An 18,752-nucleotide genomic window follows, 5' to 3' on the forward strand; every position below is an offset into this window, starting at 1 on the left:
AGACACGGCGGTAAGGGCAGCAAAGGCGGCCACGGTGGATACGGTGGACTCATTCTCGAGAAAGAAGTTCCAATTAACAAGTACTCTATCGGCCAGATCTTCTCTATCAGATGCTCTGACTGGTCTTAGAGTGGTGCATCCTGATCTTCTACAAAATTGCATGCACGGACATACAGTTTCAGTGTTATGCATCTGTGAATATTTCTCATCTTCAAAAAGACTTAAAGATAACATATCTCAACCATAATACAAAACGCATCAAACATCGAAAAAAGTTTCAGATTAAGATACACGCATTTACCATTATAAACGCCTTCTTATGTAAGATATTTTATAAAATCTTATTCAAATAGCAAGACAATTTGAATATTGACGTGCTTTACCGCGACTCGTGAAACTCAACTAGGACTGATCTCCCCTGATCGAGTTGATATGAGATATCATGAAGATTTTCTTCACTCACTAAGTCACCATGTATGTGATTAAATCAAAACTAAGAGTATCATAACTGCAGCTGAGCATGGATTAATTGTTATTATATTATCATGTAGATCGTGTAGTACATTAGTCATTCTTAATCAACGTTTTTCGTTACAAGTATTAAACTGGAACACGCTTGAATCCACTACGCTTGGTGTATCCTGCTTGACGTTTATAATGATCATTTTCGTCACGCTTTGAAGCACCTCCTGCGAGATCACTGACGATTGGAATCTGACGCTTCATTGAGCCACCGCCGAGGAGCCTGTCTTCGTCAGCCTTCTGATTGGGTTTTGCGTCACGCTTTGAAGCACCTCCTGCGAGATCACTGACGATTGGAATCTGACGCTTCATTAAGCTACCGCCGAGGAGCTTGTCTTCGTCAGCCTTCCCATCTGGTGTATTTGAAGTTGGCTTCGGTGCTTCTGCAGCTTCAGCTGGTTTAGCGGAAGATGGGGAGGCCTTCTTGTCATCCATGTCAACTTCAGCTGACTTGGCAGGAGATGGAGAGTCACTAGAAGTCTTCTCGTCATCCTTGGCAGCTTCTTCCTCCATGGCTTGCTTGATTTGCTTCTTAGCCTCATCTGGAATGCCAGTCTCGACTGGGCGTGCACCCGTTGAGGAAGTTTCAGCTGGAGTCTCAGCCTTGGAAGTAGCCCATGCTGGTGGTTCGCTGAGAGTTTGATTTTTTAATGATCCTTCTGGTACCTCTAGCGTCTTGTCGAGACCTTGGAGTAAATCTCCGCCTTCTCCGCTTGGCATTTGCGCTAAGACTGCAGATATGAGTGCGAGTGCGGCGTATAACTTGAGATGCATCTTGAGTATGGTGTTTAAGGATGAGATACTTTATTTCAAGGAGTAATTTAATTGCTTATATTTAATCGAAAAATTTAGTTTCACCTTTTCGAGGTATGAATGTGATCGAACGCGCACTAAATCGACAAAGGAATGCTGCTCAAATGCGAGTCAATTGTAAGCAATAAGTTGCAGCCTTAGAACAGTATAAAAGGCTAGTACGTTGTCATTAACTTGACTAACATGTTCATTTGTGAAGATGTGAGAATTTGTTGTTTTATTGATTTTTCGCATACTATTAGCAAAGCTTGTATGCACTCATAAACAGAAATCAGATAATAGTAATCGCGTTTGTAAATTCATAAACGTCATTTACATGCAGTGTTAAATATTTTAGACCTTTCTGTATCCTGGTGGACTTCTCTTAACAGATGGGTTGCGTCTTTGGGCTTGCTGACTATCCTCTTGAGAGTCCATTTCTTGTTGTTGCTCCATCATTGGAGCTTCGGTTTGCTCTTGTTGATCTTCCTCTTGTGGTTGCTCCATCATTTGCTGTTCCTCAGCCTGTTCTTGAGATTGATCCATTTGTTGTTGTTCCTCAGCTGGCATCATTGATCCTTGCTCTTCTTGTGACTGTTCCTCACCTTCTTCTTGTTCTTGCTCTTGTGGCTGTTCCATCATTGGTTGCTCATCTTGTGATTGTTCCATCATTTGTGGTTGCTCATCTTGTGCCATCTCTTGTTCTTCAGGTTGCATTTCCTCTTGTTGCATCTCCTGTTCTTCAGGCTGCATCACTTCTTCTTGCTCTTCCTGCTGCTGCATATCTTGCTCTGGATTCATTTCAGCAGTCGTAACATCGCTGCCTTCTTCATCCTTGGTGACATCAGGCTCAGCCTTTTTAGCTTCTTGAGCAGCAGCTTGAGCAGATGGCGATGCCATAGCAGAGCTGCTCGAAGATGCGGACGAGGATGTGGAAGTAGCGGTGGATGAAGGTGAAGTCATTGAGCTGGTTGATGTTGGTGTTGGTGTAACTGCAGGTGCAGCTGGGGATGCTGAGTCCATACCTGGGACCAATCCACCAAGTGCATCAGTAAGAGCGCCTAATGGACCCAATTGGGCGCTGGCTTGTGCTGCTAAAGCTGCAATGACACCGAGAGCTACGCTGAGACGCATCTGTGTCAACACAATATCAGTCGCGCTCTTTTATATCTTCTTTTTCACTCACTGTTGATTAAGAGAGTTGGGTTGAAGAGATGAAGAGATAATCCCTCACTAAGCTTAATATTTGTATCTTTTTCATCTTTGGAATGTGTTAGTTTGTCTATGAAGATAAAGCACGCAGTGGGGCATGCACTAAATTGATCGCAACCAGTCTTCTAGAAGCGTATTACTAATTATAGATTCCTTGAGAGTTATTTAGATTCGAGCCCGCTGATCACATCTCTAGACCGGGTCGTTTCAAATTTTTGCAGATCAAAGATGTAAATAAGACAAATGCAGTGCGATTCTAATGAATGAGATTCTATGCTTTTTATAAGTGTTTGTAACTCCTTCCTGAAGTATTCGTGTGCCTTAAAAGTGTGATGATGGCTGATGGTGTAATGCCCTCGATACGCTTAGCAGCACCCTTGAGCAAAGGTTAGAGATGAATATGAGCGATATCTCCACCTACTATCGACAATGGCTGCACCTTCTTCAATCTTTCGCGCACCTCGTTGGACAGTGTTGGCACGGCGTCATAATCTAACGCTGGCGATAGTGGCAATGTTTCTTCCGACATAAAAGCTCTAAGATCTGCATTTTGACGTTTGAGGTGTGGCTTGTACATAGCTGTTGTATGGGATGTTAGTTTATTGTCGAGGGTGAGAATGAGGGAAAGTGAGACACCTACCCTCAATATTGACACGCTCGCGTAGACGTGGATCAATCTTTGCTAATGCAGGCAAATGTTGAATCATGTCGTCAACAGTAGCTCTAACATCTGTGCCTATTTTCTTGAAAGTGAGTATATCATACGCGCTCCTCGACTTTCCATCTAGATTAACCAGAATGCCTCTGTCTCTCCATTTTTCGGGCGACATTCTGAGACTTTCGAGGGTCTCTGTGACGTGGTCCATCTCCTTTTTAGCAGAGTTGAACACACTCCAACGGGACTCAGACACGGCGCCGATATTGTAACCTTTCTGCGTCAGTCTCGTGTCAGCGTTATCGGCACGTAGCGTCATTCTGTACTCGGATCTCGCAGTGAACATTCTGTAAGGCTCTTGGGCACCGCGGGTGATAAGATCATCGACCATGACGCCAATGTATCCATCAGCGCGTGTGAGGATGAGTGGAGATTTATGATGAGCTGCCAAAGCGGCATTTATACCTGCGAGAATACCTTGCGCACCAGCTTCTTCATACCCCGTTGTGCCGTTTATCTGACCAGCTAAGAAAAGACCTTGCACACGCTTCGTTTCTAGTGTGGCACTCAATTCACGCGCATCGATGTGGTCATACTCTACACCATAACCTGGCATTATCATTTCTGCTTTCTCTAGTCCGGGAATCGACCTTATCATTAGATTTTGCTCCTCTTCGGGAAGTGTTGTAGATATCCCGTTTGGATAGATGACATCGCTGTCGAAACCTTCAGGCTCGAGCCAAATGTTGTGTGAGTCTTTAGTGTGGAAACGAATGATTTTAGCTTCTATCGATGGACAGTAGCGGGGACCATTAATAGTCTCTCTGATGTGAAATGTTTTGTGGAGATTGTTTCTGATAATGTTGTGCGTTGTGGGGATGGTATGTGTTTGGTAGCATTGGATTTGGTTATTCTTCGTCATGTGAGATGTGTGATAGAGTGTCTTGACCAACCTACCTCCAAATGGACATTCTTGTTAAGGAAGCTGAATGGTTGGGGTGAATCGTCACCCTCCTGAACAATCATACTTGTAAAGTCTATTGTGTGTTTTTTTAGACGCGCAGGAGTACCCGTTTTGAGTCTGCCTAAAGCAAAACCAGCTAGGCGGAGTGATTTAGATAGACCAGAGGGGGGACTTGCGGGATCACCTTTGCGGCCAGCTTTGAAGGATTTCATACCGATATGAATTTCACCATCTAAAAAGGTGCCTGTACATAGAACAACTTGAGAACATGGAATGACGTGACCGTTATCGAGACGAACGCCACGGACAGTACCCCAAATTTGAGAGTTTTGAGTGTTGTGAGCGTTGCGATGATCAAAGACCAAATCATGGACAGAAGCAGCGTGTATATCTAAGTTTTCGATGGAATTGAGAGTGTTCTGCATGTTTGATTTGTAAAGGGAGCGATCAATTTGAGCACGAGGACCCTGTAAAGTGGGGGAATAAGGTTAGATAGCCGAAGATGCCGAGAATACGCCTAACTAACATAAACAGCAGGACCTTTTGACTTGTTGAGCATTTTGTACATACAACCTGAAACATCTAGGAAATTGAAGAGTTTTAGGGGTGTTGAAATGTAAAAGTGAATCACTCACCACCAATCCTACCCATTAAACCATCTAAAGCGTCAATTTCACGTACTAAAGTGCCCTTTCCAATACCACCTAAGCTTGGATTACATGACATTACACCGATAGTATCGGGATTTTGAGTGAGTAGAGCAGTTCTAGCACCTGCCCTTGCACTTGCTGCAGCGGCTTCAGAACCGGCATGGCCACCGCCAATAACGCAGACGTCGTAAGCGGGGGGAGTGGGGAGTGTGGATAGACGTCTATATCCCACTTTCAAAAATGATTTCATAAGGAGAATAATTGAAATTTAAATTTTGATGTTTGTAGATCGTCGTCGATTAACAGGCGATTTCTTTGTTGAGCTGCAACGACCAAGAGAGATGAAAGTGGGTGAATGATACAAGCGATGGAAATAAAACTTACAAAATAATTCAGATCGAGTTACAAAGCTGGGTAGAGGCGTTGGAGAAGTACGATGCAGGCGACTATATCCACGCACTGCGCCAATTTTCAACGATGCAGAGCCGTGGACAGTCATCTAAGATAGAGTTCAATAGGGCAGTTATACACGCTAGCCTTGGTGATCAAAAGGGTGCAACTGAGTTGTACAATTCATCACTACGCATTGACCCATACTTTGCAATCGCCCACTTCCAATCAGGCGTTTGTAACTTTATGCGGGGCAGATATGAGCACGCGAGAAACGACTATGAAGCTAGCCAGGCGCAGCTTAGAGGGAATCCCCACATCGACTACAGTCAACTCGGCTTGGCTTACAAGTTAGAATCCGCAAATATAAACTTCAATATTGCTTTGACCTTTTACTACTCAGGCAGGCCTGATGATGGTATAAGTCATATTCAATTAGCTAGAAATGGCGCGTCCCTCGACCAAAACAGCGTCATCGATGACTGCTTGCGTGATGAAGCTAAGGTACGCTCAATCTCAGGCACGCGGTCTAGAACAACTAACAAATATTCATCCAGGGTTATATGCCTTACTCTGTTCAACCAGGCGTGGTTTTTAGACCTTCAGACTCTCAAATAAAGAATCTTGAAAAGAAAGACTTCATTGGTCAGGCAAAAGTGGTTTACACTGACGATGACGGTACCAGTCCTGATATACCCCTCACTCAATCCAACAATGACAACAAAGATGATGTTCCTCTCACTCGTAGATTACCCGGTGGTGGTGGTACTCTAAAGCGCAATCCAACTCATTGGCAGCCAAAACTACTCCGTCGTCCCACCCTTGGCTCTCGTAAACAAAGCAGCGCCGAAACAACTCCTGTGTCTTCTGGCGCTACAACTCCTGTCAATGAAAAGGGTGGCTTCTTCGGTCTCGTTAGACAGAAAACTGAACGCAGAAAGGCTCCAACTGAAGAAATGCGCACAAAGGCTGGTTTGACCCCTGATGAAGCTGCCACTGGTCCCAAGCAAGCTGCTATGCTTTCACGAGCACGCACCCTCGGTTCGGCTACTCTTGCAGAGAAGCGCTCCAAATCTGAACAAGATGTACCTTCTCAGGCCAATCAACAATCCCTTACTGCCGCTGCTACTGCTACCACTGCTGATACTCACCCAAACAAGGGCTACACTCTGACAGATAATGGTAATAGTGATACTCCCTTTGCATCAGATACAGACGAATCGCGTACTCCTTCACGTGCTCCTTCCCCTCCTCCTTACAATCATACACCTCAACCACATCAACCATCGAATTTGCATCACTCCCCTTCACAACCCCAGCTTGCACCTAGTAGAGCACGATTCCCAACTCGTAAAACATCACTGAGATATGTCAGTAGTAAATTCACTAAGAACGGTTCTTCAAATATACCTCGACAGGAGATACGTAGATCGCGCTCGTTTAATGAGGGTGACGATTTTTCATTAGCTTATAATGTCTCAGATGGCAGTGAGATGCAGGCGACGAAGGCTACTCAATCGAATCAAGCTCCAACCAGGAGCAATACTCTTCTAAGCAAACTATCTGGCCGTTCAGGAGTCAATGACAGCAACATGAACATGAATCATGAACACCGTAAGGGCAAGCCACCTGCTATCAATACACTGTCCAATGTGCCAGCTGGTTGGCCACGCTCAGCTGACACAAGTCCACTCTCATTATTCCAGCAAACTCAATCGCATAGAGCTCCCCAAATCCCTGCTCTCAGTATTGGCGATGCACTGATGCAAGCAGCAGAGCAAAAAGAAGAGCAGACAGCGGATGATGTGGTAGAGAAACCTGACCAAACAATGGAAAAAACTAGTCAGATAGAAGAATCAGAGGAATTGGAGCAAACACCAAAGCCTACTGAAAACATTGAATTGACTGTCACGCCATCAACCCCATCACAAATGCCAGATAAGGACTTTTCAATTAAGTTTGATGAAAGGACTGACACTATGTACGATACGCAGAATGACACGTCGGTTCCATCTTCAGTGTCTGACAATTCCATGACCAATCCATCCAACGACTCTGGTGACAACAATGAGAGAGGATCACCGGTAGACGCGTTGACTACGTTGAGTGGTGGCAGTCCAAGTGCCCAAGGTGCCACAGGTGTCCATAGTGCTGCCAACGCTGGACCCTTCAAACAACCAGCACCACTTCAGGTCCAAGAAAAGCCAGCGCTGAGTCGCCAGGCTTCTGCATTGCGTAGACGCGGCACGTATGGCAAAGTACAAGAGCAGCATCAACAACAACATCAAACCCAACCAAAGCAAGGGATAGCTATCGACGTTTCTGACAAGATGCGCAAGATGGGCATAGAAGAGGGCAATGAGGAGAATGACGGGGGATTTGACTCGGCAATGATCAAGGGGATGTCGCCCGTAGAGCAGAGTTCACTGAATGCTGAGAGATTGCTTGAAAAGGGAGTGCGAGTGACGCCAGGTTCTTTGCATGCACAGACAGTGCTCGAGAGTTTGCAAGGTGTGAACGGTGCACCAATACTAACATCAATGCAACCAGCACAAGAAGTACACGGAATACCATCACCTACACCCCTACCTGCATCCACACCACCGAATGCCGCTTCTGCACCTCCACCACGGTCGCCGGAAAGCAAGTCGAGTAGATCAAATGGTTCTAGTCCACAATTGAAAGTGCGTTTTAAGATACATTACGGAGATGATGTGAGAGGGATGCTGGTTAGCAATGAGACTTCGTATGATGCCTTCTTGAATCACGTAAGTGGAGGTTAATTGATAGATAGCTGAATCTAACACTACCAAGATACTCCGTAAGTTTGACAAAAGCGCTGGTAGCTTTAGAGTTCGATTCAAGGACGAAGATGGCGTTAAAATCACCGTTCAGGATCACTCTGATTTGGAACTTGCTATTGATACTGCGAGATTGCACGGTAATGGACGCAGTGACGGAAAATTAGATATTTGGTGCGAGGATTTGTAGGGCTTACACTGGACACTGGCTGTACAGGTACTGGACTTATAAATTTTCATTCTTTTATAACATGACAATATTTTTAAAACAAGTCGATCGGATGTCGCCACATTCGAGGGTCGCTATCGCGTGAGGAAGGGGTGTTCCTGGGATAGGCCTAGACAGGTTTAAATTAAACGACGATGAGCTTGAAGGTGTGAAAGACGTGTTTGTAGACTAGTAATCTAATGAGTTCAGCAGGATGAGCTTACAATTTGGTCGCGGGCTCTGGAAGCATACGACCGAGAAGATGTAGCTCAAGCGGTGAAGAGCTTTAAGACAATCGCACATACCTCAAAGATACAGTTTGTGGGTAGATAAAAGAATACAGAAACCTTTTTCCTAATCTAATCTAACCAAATCAGAATCTGGGCATGATTTATGATGCACTTGTTATGAGCACAGAGGCGTTGAAATGCTTCAACCGCGCCAGTGAGCTCGATCAGTATTTGGCTGTATCCCACTTCCAAGCTGGTGTTTCGTACTTTGTAGATACGATGACTTGATATATTGAAACACGCGGACTAACATAAAAAAAACAGAAGCAAAACGAATTCAATGCAGCTATTCACAGCTTTTCTCTCTGCTTAGAGTGCTTGCACGATAATATAACCATGTACGCACTGTCCGCACTGTCCGCCACTTGTCGGCACTCACTGACGCCGGATGTTTTCAGCACTTACACCCAGCTTGGTCTCAAGTACAGTCTTCATTACGCTGAGGTTCAATTCAACCTTGGTCTCTGCCTCATTGCCGCCGGTCGCAGAGATCACGGTCTTAATAAACTTCGCTTGGCACTGATCAAATCTGAGAAACCAGAGCACGCGGTCATTAGTAAGGTGTTAAACAATGGCGGGATTGTGTGTGTGTCGTGTTTTGTCGTTTAGTGTTAACTTTATTACGCTCAGGCCACTTCTCTCTTCGCAGTTCCTATTGGTACGCTGTTCCAACCACCAGAGGATAAGATAAAGAATATGGATGTCAAAGTGGGTGATGATAACGTATAAACTTACTCAACTGATCAAAACCTAGGATTATCTCGGCCGAAGTCAACTTATCAGCACCTCCCACTCGTACGACCTCTCCGTAAGCTTTCAAACATTTCTCGCTAACAAATTAACCTGACGTTATCCCTCCGCATTCTTTACATCTTGATATGCTTTAGACTGACTTTGCCGGTGTCAAACTCGTCGATCACAAGGAAAGTATCAGCAATCGCATCGGGAATTTGGAAAGATCAAAAACAGCTCCATCTGCGAAAACTGAATCAACATCTATACCAATTTTACGCTCTAAAACATCATTCAGAGCCAACCTCGAAAGCAGCATATATCCCAAGTCAGCCGTTTTCACAGAAGATATTTTAACCGACGAGACTACTGATAGAACTTCAATTTCTGAATCTATTTCAAATCCTACTCAAAGTCATATTCTTGGTCGAGCATGTAAGTGATGCAATGTGGCGCCTTCATTTTAGTCCATCTTCAGGCGCGTTTGGTAATTAATGAAACTGATGAAAATCTAGACTCTGAAGATAACAACCATTTCCAAAACCATAATAGTGAAATGTACTTTACGCGTAGGCAATTCGAGCAACCAGCCGCTGAGCTTGAGACAAACATGTTAAACGTGAGTGTTTTGATAAGTGGGTTTGGAGATGGAGGTAGCTGATTACTCTAATACAGGGCCAAGTTAGTGATTTACACATTGCGCTCGACATGAAGCGTTCTTCACCAATTCTCACTCTCCCACTACACAAATCCAGATCACCGCCACTACCAACACCATCAACGTCGGCATCTTCGGAGGATAGCGAAAGGAGCTTTAAGAACGCGATGGATGAGAAGCTTAATCTTAAGCCAAAGTCTACGCGCCCAACGTTCATCAATCGTTCATTCGGCACACTCAGAACAAAGTCATCGAATCTTATAAACACTAAACGCAGCTCAACATCAATACCAAAGGGTTGGCCATCTACATCTGAGAACGGTACTGGGACTCCAATGGCCGTGTCACCAATTGGACCCATCTCATCGCCCTTGCCAGGCTCATTCGTTAGCACGGGACCAGGTACTGCCCGCGGCACACCTTCTGAATCCGATACACCAACGTCGACTTTCCTCGAGTACAAACGTAGTGTACCTTCATTCAACATAAGGATTAAGGTGGGTGTGGGCTTTTGTTCCAACTCGCACACATACTGACTTGGATTGTAGATTTTCTTGAATGAGGATGTTAGAGGTATGATTCTTTCCGCCTATGAAACGTCGTATGAGAAGGTAAGTAAGTTTACATGGAATTTTTACTTCATCTCAACTCGCACACCAGTTCAGAAGCAATGTACATGCCAAGTTTCCCCACATCGAAGCAGACAGACTGGCAATCAGGTTTAAGGATGAGAATGATCTGGTGTGAGTGGTTATGTGGGTGTTGATACTCTACTAACGCTCCCCTCAGTACTATCCTCGACGAATCCGATTGGGAAATGGCTATTGAGTGTGCACGCGTAGAGGCAGAGATGAGAGAACGATCTTATGGATCGTTGGAAGTTCACTGCGCGCAGAGAGTACGTGCACGTGGATGAATAAACTACTAGCAGCAGCACAACAGCACAGGATACCGATATGCAAGGCACAGTTTTACGCTTATTTATTACACATTTTACAGAAATACACTTACAAAGAATATTGTTGTACCATTGCATTTAACACATGTTATCGATTCTTATCTTAAGCTTGATCTTGGTTCGTTACTGTGATCATCGACATCATGACAAAAGAATTGAATCCAAAGACAAAGGAGTACAGCTTCTTTGGTCCGATTGGTACTGGCGCGATAACGATTCTCACGCCAGTTATCACCTACTTGCTCTACTACGCCTGTCCAAACTCGTATGATGATGGTACGTGCAAGCTACTCCAGAAACCAGCGCTTGGTAGACTGGCTGGAAGCGATTTCTGGTATTCTCTCTTCACGCTTGAGGCTTTTGCTGTATATCTCGCTTGGTACGCTTTCACTGTCTTCGCATGGGCTATTATACCTGCACAATGGGTACGCGGTACACAGCTGCGTGATGGATCGTACAAGTACTACAAGATGAATGCGCTAGCCACTCTTCTCATGGCTACTGGTTTGGCTGCTGGACAGATTCTGCGCGCAGGTCCAGAAGGATTCACGTATTTTGCCGATAATTGGATACCTCTGCTCACTGCATCCCTCGTCATGTCTATCGCTCAGTCTGTGTTCTGCTACGTGTCCTCCTTTACGCAAGGAAAACTACTTGCTTTGGGCGGCAACACGGGCAACTGTGTGCATGATGTGAGTGGGGATATTTGATTCTGAGGTAACCTGTGCTCACTAGCTATAGTTCTTCATCGGTCGCGAATTAAACCCTTCGATTGGATCATTCGATATCAAGACTTTCAACGAACTCAGACCAGGTCTTATCCTCTGGTGGATACTCGATATCTCTCTGGCATGCAGACAGTTGGCCACCTTTGGCCAGCTGACCGACTCGATGATTCTTGTCGTCGCGTTCCACGGCTGGTATGTGTTTGATGCACTGTACAATGAGGTGTGTGCGATGTTTGTTACTCAGTGCATCCACTCACAGCAACTCACACTCCGGACAGTCAATCATTCTCACCCAAATGGATATTGTTCATGACGGGTTTGGTTACATGTTGGGTGGGTAAAGTGCTTTGGTTGTATTTGACTCACTGACCACTTTTGTCTCAACAGCCTTCGGCGATCTCACCTGGGTGCCTTTCACATACTCCCTGCAAGCCCGCTTTCTTGCATACCATCCAAATATTTTAGGTCCATCTGGAAGTGCTGCAATTGCCGCTTTGCAGCTGTTAGGTTATTACATCTTCCGCACATCCAACGCCGAGAAGAACGAGTTCAGGAATGGCAAGAATCCAAAGAGTGAGTAGGGTGATTTGTTGGCTGTGTTTCTAATCACATAAAACGCACGATAGACCTCCAGTACATGCAAACCAAGAGGGGTACTAAGCTACTCACGTCTGGATGGTGGGGTACACTGAGACACCCCAACTACCTCGGTGAGTAGGGTGCGTAAATGACACTCCCAGTCCACTTACATCCTTCAAGGCGATCTCATAATGGCGTTGGCGTGGAGTCTCCCAACTGGTTCACTCACACCATTGACCTATTTCTACCCAGCTTACTTCACCGTCTTGCTCATCCATAGAGCTCTTCGTGATGATGCACACTGTCGAGAGAAGTAGGTGGCGCACAGTGATTATAAGTGAGCCAGCTAATTTGGTTGTTCTAGGTATGGCGATGATTGGAATGCGTACGTTGAGAAAGTGCCGTACTGCATATTCCCGTATGTGTTCTGAGATGACTTGAGAGTATTTGCAAGGGTTTTTTATATAAATATTATTATTTACATTTTTCAATCACCTATCACATATTGCGCGCCTGTCTTGTGTGCGATGACAAAACGCGACATTGAAGCAACTCAACCGGACGGAACGACAGAAAAAGAAAGCAAAATGACCAAAGCCACTCAAGTAACATCACTTCTCGTTAAAAAGCTCTGTCCACAAGCGCAGCTCCCAGCGCGAGGAAGTGCATATGCAGCTGGATATGATTTGTTCTCAGTCGAGAAGAAGGTAATTGGTGCTGGTGACAAAGCTCTGATTGATTTGGGTATTTCTATCTCAGTGCCTGCTGGTACATACGGTCGTGTTGCACCTCGTAGTGGATTAGCAGCTAAACATCACATTCATACTGGCGCTGGTGTCATCGATGCTGATTACCGCGGACGAGTGTTTGTTTTGTTGTTCAACTTGTCACAGAAAGACTTTGAAAGTGGGTTGGTGTTGGCTTATGGCTGATGGCTGCTAGAAGCTAGCGTGACGCGTAAACGCACCCTCTAACATACTCTCAACAGTCAATCAAGGCGATAGAGTTGCTCAGCTTATTCTCGAAAAGATCGAGACTTTCCCCGTAGAAGAGGTGGAGGAATTGAGCGAGACTGTGCGCGGTGCAGGTGGATTTGGAAGTACGGGTGGATATGGTGAGGACAATGCACAAGAAAAAGCGCAAGGGTAGGCTGTGTTGTGTGTTGTAGCATCATTATACCATGCATAAGCATTGTGTAAAAATTACAGATAAATTACTTGTCTACTTGCATATCGCCGTCTTCTTCATCCTGGTCATCACTCACCCACTCCTCACCTTCATCCTCCTCCTCATCTTCATCCGCATCCCCGAATGGCTTTGTTGGAATATTGGAGGATTTCAGCGTGGATAGCAGTTCAGTGACATGCTCTAGCAGCGGCTGGTCGTCGTATTCTACCTCTAGATATATCTGCGTTATTTGTTTTTGTCAATGTGGGTGTGATTGTGCTATTCTTTACCCACCTTGGCACAACTCTCTAAAGCGAATTTAGACTCGGGCCAAGCAACTTCTTTTGGTCTTGGTGGGGTGTTATTGCTGCCGATGCCATCTAATGGAGTGACATTTCCATCGCCTTCGAGGAATAGTATCCAGCCAGCGATATACCACGTCTCAGGGTCATGGTCATCTACGGCGAGTGCGGTTTTTGCGATGTCGAGGGCATTTGTGAGATCGCCAAGCTCAACAAACACCTTGGCTAACGACCGCATGGATTCGGTTGTAGGAAACATGCTATCTGAAATGGGAAGCTCTTTCCAGCAGTTGTAGGCATTGAGGGCGTGTTGAAGGGATTGTTGGGCTGGCTGCTGTGAGGATATGGAGTGTGAAGCGAGGTTTGTATGTATATCGCAGTCTGTGCTGTCTATAGAGAGTGCCTGGTTGAGGTAATCGAAGCTGGCTTGTTGAGCGTCTGGAGAGAAGCATAAATCAGTCATGTACAGCTCTGCTAAACTGACGAGAGTTGCTGTCGCCTTTCTCTTGAGATCAGTGGTCTGTTCGCCGGCGTCACTCTGCTGTCGCTCAAGCAGTCCAAGTATACTCTCAAACGCACTACGGAAACACTCCAACGAATTCTCACCGCCGTCTGCCATTTGCCCAAGATATAATTTAGCATCGACTTCTCTCTCCAAATCACCACAATTGGCCAGCCTAAAGAAATCTTCGTAGGCTGCTTCTGGGTTGCCTAGTTCTAGATTACACAGTGAACGAAATTGTAAGCCATCTGCGTTATCTGCGTCTTTTTCGAGAATTTGTTCCGAGTGCTGAAGTGCCTGCTCATACTCCTGCTGCGAGATGTGTATTAATGTTTTCTGTAGTAATTCTGCGAGTATTTCTGATGGCTGCGACGTTGGCGCTGTGTCGGCCATTTTTGCTGCTGTTGGTGGAAGACGAGAGTGAGTAGAAATTGAAGGAAAATCATGTGATAATTGAAGTGGTCAGAGTGTGGCCGTGGAGCTGTCTGTTTAGACTTATTCAATGCTGAGATCGGCACACGCCTCCAAATACAATCAACAACATTCAGACGTCATCGCCACCGGACTGATAGCAACAGAGTTTATAATGTAATATAAGAATCCCATCACTGTAGCATATGGCGCTTTTAAAAGCCTTTTATCGGCCTAAAGCCGTTCGGTTAGCATCCGGCACATGATATCGGGGAATGTGTCTAGAGTATTGCGTGCTGCGTCTTTCCAAACAACAGCCAGCATCTATAAACTAGTTGAACACTATGGAACACTGCTGCAAATACATCGCAAGCTTCTCCTCCCAAGCACCAAAAGGGATCGAATCTACCATCGCCGAGCATAAGGTGTACATAACATCCCCAGATCACTCACAGAACGATATCGTAGTTGTAATCATCCCTGATATTTTTGTAGGTGGTTGCTAGCTGCAGGGAATCCCTTTGACACTCCCACTCCGACTGCCAGGGATGGTCACTCACAAACACCCGCGTTCTCGCTGACGCTTACGCTGCACAAGCAGGCGTGCGTGTATACGTCCCAGACTTCTACGCCGGCGACCATGCACCATTCGACAAGACCGCACTGAAGAATTTGTGGGTGAGACACATTCTCATGCGCAAAAAATACTCAGACAAACTCCCCTTACAGCGACCTCAATCAGTTCATCAGCAAGCACCCCCCACGCGAGAAGCGCGACGAGGTGGAGCACGTAGCTAAAGCCATCAAAGAGTCCTCGAAAGCACACCGCTTGGCAGCTATCGGGTTCTGCTGGGGTGCCCCCTCTGCCCTCTACATGGGTCGTCAAGGAGGAGTGGCTGATGGCGTGTCTTTCGCCCACCCTTCGCTCGTTCAAGATGATGATTTTAGCGCTCTCGCCAAGCCTGCCATGTTCATCTGCGCGGAGCATGACCCCATTTTCACAAAGGAGATGGAAAACAAGGCGAGAAGTATCATGGCAGACAAGGCAAATACACAGGGTGATAACAGAGTTTACTCCACTTGGCACACCTTCCTCGGTACTCAGCACCACTTTGCCACTCGTGGCGATGAAGACGATCCTTACACCGCTCGCGCTATGAAAGACGCCCAATGCCTCGCTAGCAACTTCTTCAAGAGCTTTCGCGGGGATTAGCGGGGTGTTTTGATGAGACTACATCAATGAAACAATATGAATGAAGAATTAACAAGAAATAAATAAATCAACGACCACATAGTCATTCAAATGTATCAATCTAAGATAACTAAAATTTTCTTTGTCTCGGGTGTTAGAAAGTCACATTCATCAGCTTAAATATCCACGCATACATTCGCAGCCGAGACAGCCGACACACGGGACAATTGAGACTAACTCAAAATGACGTAGTGATTACCTAATCGCGGTTACCTTACAACGACCAACATCAAAATCAATCAAAATGGGAGACTGCTGCAAATACATCGGATCATTTTCCAAAGGCACGCCTAAGGGTATCGAGTCCACGATCGGCGGCTTGAAGACTTATATCGCTTCACCAAGCCACGAGCAAGGCGATGTAGCTGTGCTGATGATTAGTGACATCTACGGCTGGGAGTTTGTGAACTCGCGTGTACTCGCCGACACATATGCCCAAGAATCGGGTGCGCGTGTTTATCTCCCCGATTTCCTGGACGGTGAATATGCACCAACGAGCGAAGACGGCAAGAAGAATTTGTGGGTGTAGCGTGCTTCACTCTAAGCAGATGATCTAACCAGCCTCACAATTACACAGCGATCTCGGTGCATTCATCGGCCGCCACCACCCACGTCAGCAGAAGGAGAAGGCGGAGCGTGTTGCACGCGATATTAAGGCGACGAGCAAGGCGAGAGTGTTGGTTGCAGGTGGTTATTGCTGGGGCGCACCAGCTGCCCTCTCTCTCTGCCAGAAGGATGGCGTGGCAGACGCTCTCCTCCTCGCTCACCCTACTCTCACTGAAGATGAGGACTTCGAAAACCTCACCAAGCCTGCTATGTTCATTTGCGCTGAACACGATCCTATATTTACCCCAGAGAAGGAGGACGCTGCGAGAAAGATCACCGCGAAGAAGGCTAATGCTAACGGCGACGACAGAGTTTACTCCACTTGGCTCTCTTTCTTAGGAACCGGTCACGGCTTTAGCGTTAGAGGCGATGAGAACGACCCCTTCACTGCGAGAGCGATGCGTGATGCTCAGAAATTAGCTTGTAGTTTTTTCAAGACGATCTGAATGTGAATATAAATGAATAGATTGCTTTTTACGTAGTAGAGCAGACATAGTAAAAGCATGTAATCATTGATAAGTATTATGTCAAAGATGAAACATCAGACCGATTTAGTCAACACCAGCCTGCGTGTCCTTCCAAGCCATTCAATCTACAATGTGTTAGCTAATTCACCCACTAAACACCCTCACTCACATCCGAAACACGGTTCATAGTCGCCTCCAAATCCTTATCAAAGTTTGGTAAGCTGACAAATTCCCTTGCAGCCGTAAGTAATACGTGTGAATCCATCCTGACGTTGTGGTTCACCTAGTAGTAGTGTGTCAGAGAGGTTAAGTAAAACATCCAGACATACATCCATGCTGAGTATATTCAATCTATCAAGTGGTTCGAGGAAATCAGTGCGCGTCATGAGTTGGCGTGCTTTATAGAAGCTGACGTGAGGGCTTGCCGCGGGATCCATGTTGTCTGGTACAGTGCTCTCGTCATCCTCATCTTCACTCCCCACCGTTTTCTGCCTCGCCAAATAAGCCAACAGAGCCCAGCTGCAGCTCGACCACTTCTGCTCATCCATCACGTCATCATCCATATCTGGAATCAAGCCAATCTGCGATAACAGCCACGCTTTCTCAGTCTGGATGAGCTGGCGAGCAGCGCCGAGAATATCCACCTCGCGGGAAATATGGGAGATATGAGACATGCGTCCTCCTATAAGACTGTACACCTGCTCATACACGTCATCGGTGAGATCTGGCAGGCTGCGAACGAGTTTAGTGTCAATGTTGTAGTTGTATGCTGTCTTGCGCATGCGACGCATAGCGCGAATGGCATCGTCGCGCTGCAAATCGTGCACAGAGAGTATTTTCATCCGGTTAGCGTTCTTCTTGAGCTTGTCGAGCACCCAGTAGTCATCACTCGTGAAAACAAAGGTAGCTATGCCGCTCTCGGCCCACGATTCAGCGCGTTGTTGAAGCTGGTGTATCACTCCCACGCCCGTCTCGTCATTCTGAAGGAGATGGAGGTTGTTAAAGATGAAAACTATCGGTTTGCCGTGTTTTGAGCGGATTCGCATCGCTACCTTTTCGAGTTTGGACAGAGCACGCTCTATGTCGAGTAGAGGACCAGCGTCACGAGGCTCGCGGCGCTGGAAAAGCGCGCCGTAGAAGTCCTCAAGGAATTCGTAATTCAGCGCTTTGCCTACGCGTAGACGAAACACTTCTAAATCAGGGTGTGTTTCGCAATACGCGATACGATCGCTATTTGTCTCGAACATTGAATCTAAAATCATTGTAGCCTTGCCTGTACCCTTAGGACCGAGGAGGAGATAATACTTGCCCGGTGCACTACCCTCGATGATAGTCTTGATTATGGGTTTCTCGGGTCTATTAATGTGTATTGCATCGTCTGATAACCCACTCTCATCTGACATCTTGGCTAGCTCCGTCGCTGGATCGTAGCCAGGCGCGAATGCATCTTCCATTTTGTTGAGTACACTCCACTTGTACCACATTAAGTATACACCACCTGAGGCAAATATTACTGATAGCCCTAAAATCGTTGAGAGTACAGCTGCGAATGCTGGATTGCTGCTGAGTACATCTGCTAAAGACTTTTCCGAAGTTTCGCCCGATTTCTTTGAAGAATTATCCCCTTTAACCTCTACCTCACTCACGCCTGTCACCTCCGGACCTGGTGAGGGCTGTTGGTTGAATGGGTTTTCGCGGCGTAGGGGAGTATGTGAGAATGTGCGTGTAGACATGCGTGTAGAAGTGCGTGATTGTCGAGAAATAGAGATTGATTTACATCCGCGGATGAATTGGCTTGAAAAATTGAATCTTGTCAACATGATGAACGTGCAGATCAGATAAAGAAAGAAAGACAAAGTAAAACGTGGAAAACAAAGATGAAAATAATATTAAAGAGTGCAAAATA

The 18,752-nt window shown here is 45.9% G+C and overlaps 11 protein-coding genes across 11 annotated transcripts; 6 read left to right on the forward strand and 5 right to left on the reverse strand.

Annotated features, from left to right (window-relative positions):
- Positions 1–600: 600 nt before the first annotated feature.
- On the reverse strand, positions 601–1,296 carry J056_000372 (uncharacterized protein; the record flags this gene model as incomplete). Its single annotated transcript, XM_009267770.1, has 1 exon — positions 601–1,296. One exon carries the CDS (start codon positions 1,294–1,296, stop codon positions 601–603), a length of 696 nt encoding a protein of 231 aa, XP_009266045.1.
- Positions 1,297–1,668: 372 nt separating this feature from the next.
- On the reverse strand, positions 1,669–2,448 carry J056_000373 (Reticulocyte-binding protein 2-like protein a; the record flags this gene model as incomplete). Its single annotated transcript, XM_009267771.1, has 1 exon — positions 1,669–2,448. One exon carries the CDS (start codon positions 2,446–2,448, stop codon positions 1,669–1,671), a length of 780 nt encoding a protein of 259 aa, XP_009266046.1.
- A 358-nt stretch (positions 2,449–2,806) lies between these two features.
- J056_000374 (uncharacterized protein) lies at positions 2,807–5,045 on the reverse strand (the record flags this gene model as incomplete). Its single annotated transcript, XM_009267772.1, has 6 exons — positions 2,807–2,902; positions 2,948–3,105; positions 3,167–4,094; positions 4,139–4,612; positions 4,672–4,727; positions 4,781–5,045. The coding sequence occupies 6 exons, from the start codon at positions 5,043–5,045 to the stop codon at positions 2,807–2,809; spliced, it is 1,977 nt and encodes a 658-aa protein (XP_009266047.1).
- Positions 5,046–5,073: 28 nt separating this feature from the next.
- J056_000375 (Neutrophil cytosol factor 2) lies at positions 5,074–8,176 on the forward strand (the record flags this gene model as incomplete). The annotated part of the gene is made up of 4 exons (XM_009267773.1): positions 5,074–5,142; positions 5,192–5,689; positions 5,743–7,953; positions 8,000–8,176. The coding sequence occupies 4 exons, from the start codon at positions 5,074–5,076 to the stop codon at positions 8,174–8,176; spliced, it is 2,955 nt and encodes a 984-aa protein (XP_009266048.1).
- Positions 8,177–8,349: 173 nt separating this feature from the next.
- Positions 8,350–10,790, forward strand: J056_000376 (Neutrophil cytosol factor 2; the record flags this gene model as incomplete). The annotated part of the gene is made up of 12 exons (XM_009267774.1): positions 8,350–8,361; positions 8,408–8,515; positions 8,572–8,694; positions 8,749–9,066; positions 9,115–9,192; positions 9,239–9,292; positions 9,372–9,651; positions 9,732–9,835; positions 9,892–10,371; positions 10,423–10,485; positions 10,535–10,617; positions 10,664–10,790. 12 exons carry the CDS (start codon positions 8,350–8,352, stop codon positions 10,788–10,790), a joined length of 1,830 nt encoding a protein of 609 aa, XP_009266049.1.
- A 185-nt stretch (positions 10,791–10,975) lies between these two features.
- Positions 10,976–12,570, forward strand: J056_000377 (Delta(14)-sterol reductase; the record flags this gene model as incomplete). The annotated part of the gene is made up of 7 exons (XM_009267775.1): positions 10,976–11,524; positions 11,574–11,780; positions 11,839–11,893; positions 11,948–12,133; positions 12,187–12,270; positions 12,320–12,452; positions 12,504–12,570. The coding sequence occupies 7 exons, from the start codon at positions 10,976–10,978 to the stop codon at positions 12,568–12,570; spliced, it is 1,281 nt and encodes a 426-aa protein (XP_009266050.1).
- A 96-nt stretch (positions 12,571–12,666) lies between these two features.
- On the forward strand, positions 12,667–13,288 carry J056_000378 (Deoxyuridine 5'-triphosphate nucleotidohydrolase; the record flags this gene model as incomplete). The annotated part of the gene is made up of 2 exons (XM_009267776.1): positions 12,667–13,045; positions 13,128–13,288. The coding sequence occupies 2 exons, from the start codon at positions 12,667–12,669 to the stop codon at positions 13,286–13,288; spliced, it is 540 nt and encodes a 179-aa protein (XP_009266051.1).
- Positions 13,289–13,352: 64 nt separating this feature from the next.
- Positions 13,353–14,503, reverse strand: J056_000379 (UPF0661 TPR repeat-containing protein C16D10.01c; the record flags this gene model as incomplete). The annotated part of the gene is made up of 2 exons (XM_009267777.1): positions 13,353–13,547; positions 13,601–14,503. 2 exons carry the CDS (start codon positions 14,501–14,503, stop codon positions 13,353–13,355), a joined length of 1,098 nt encoding a protein of 365 aa, XP_009266052.1.
- Positions 14,504–14,865: 362 nt separating this feature from the next.
- On the forward strand, positions 14,866–15,734 carry J056_000380 (Carboxymethylenebutenolidase-like protein; the record flags this gene model as incomplete). The annotated part of the gene is made up of 3 exons (XM_009267778.1): positions 14,866–15,012; positions 15,068–15,195; positions 15,251–15,734. 3 exons carry the CDS (start codon positions 14,866–14,868, stop codon positions 15,732–15,734), a joined length of 759 nt encoding a protein of 252 aa, XP_009266053.1.
- Positions 15,735–16,017: 283 nt separating this feature from the next.
- J056_000382 (Protein AIM2) lies at positions 16,018–16,825 on the forward strand (the record flags this gene model as incomplete). Its single annotated transcript, XM_009267780.1, has 2 exons — positions 16,018–16,292; positions 16,351–16,825. The coding sequence occupies 2 exons, from the start codon at positions 16,018–16,020 to the stop codon at positions 16,823–16,825; spliced, it is 750 nt and encodes a 249-aa protein (XP_009266055.1).
- Positions 16,826–16,920: 95 nt separating this feature from the next.
- On the reverse strand, positions 16,921–18,579 carry J056_000383 (uncharacterized protein; the record flags this gene model as incomplete). The annotated part of the gene is made up of 3 exons (XM_009267781.1): positions 16,921–16,971; positions 17,016–17,129; positions 17,176–18,579. The coding sequence occupies 3 exons, from the start codon at positions 18,577–18,579 to the stop codon at positions 16,921–16,923; spliced, it is 1,569 nt and encodes a 522-aa protein (XP_009266056.1).
- Between the last annotated feature and the right edge of the window lie 173 nt (positions 18,580–18,752).

Source organism: Wallemia ichthyophaga (genome assembly GCF_000400465.1).
Source record: "Wallemia ichthyophaga EXF-994 unplaced genomic scaffold scaffold1, whole genome shotgun sequence".
Classification (NCBI taxonomy): Eukaryota; Fungi; Basidiomycota; class Wallemiomycetes; order Wallemiales; family Wallemiaceae; genus Wallemia; species Wallemia ichthyophaga.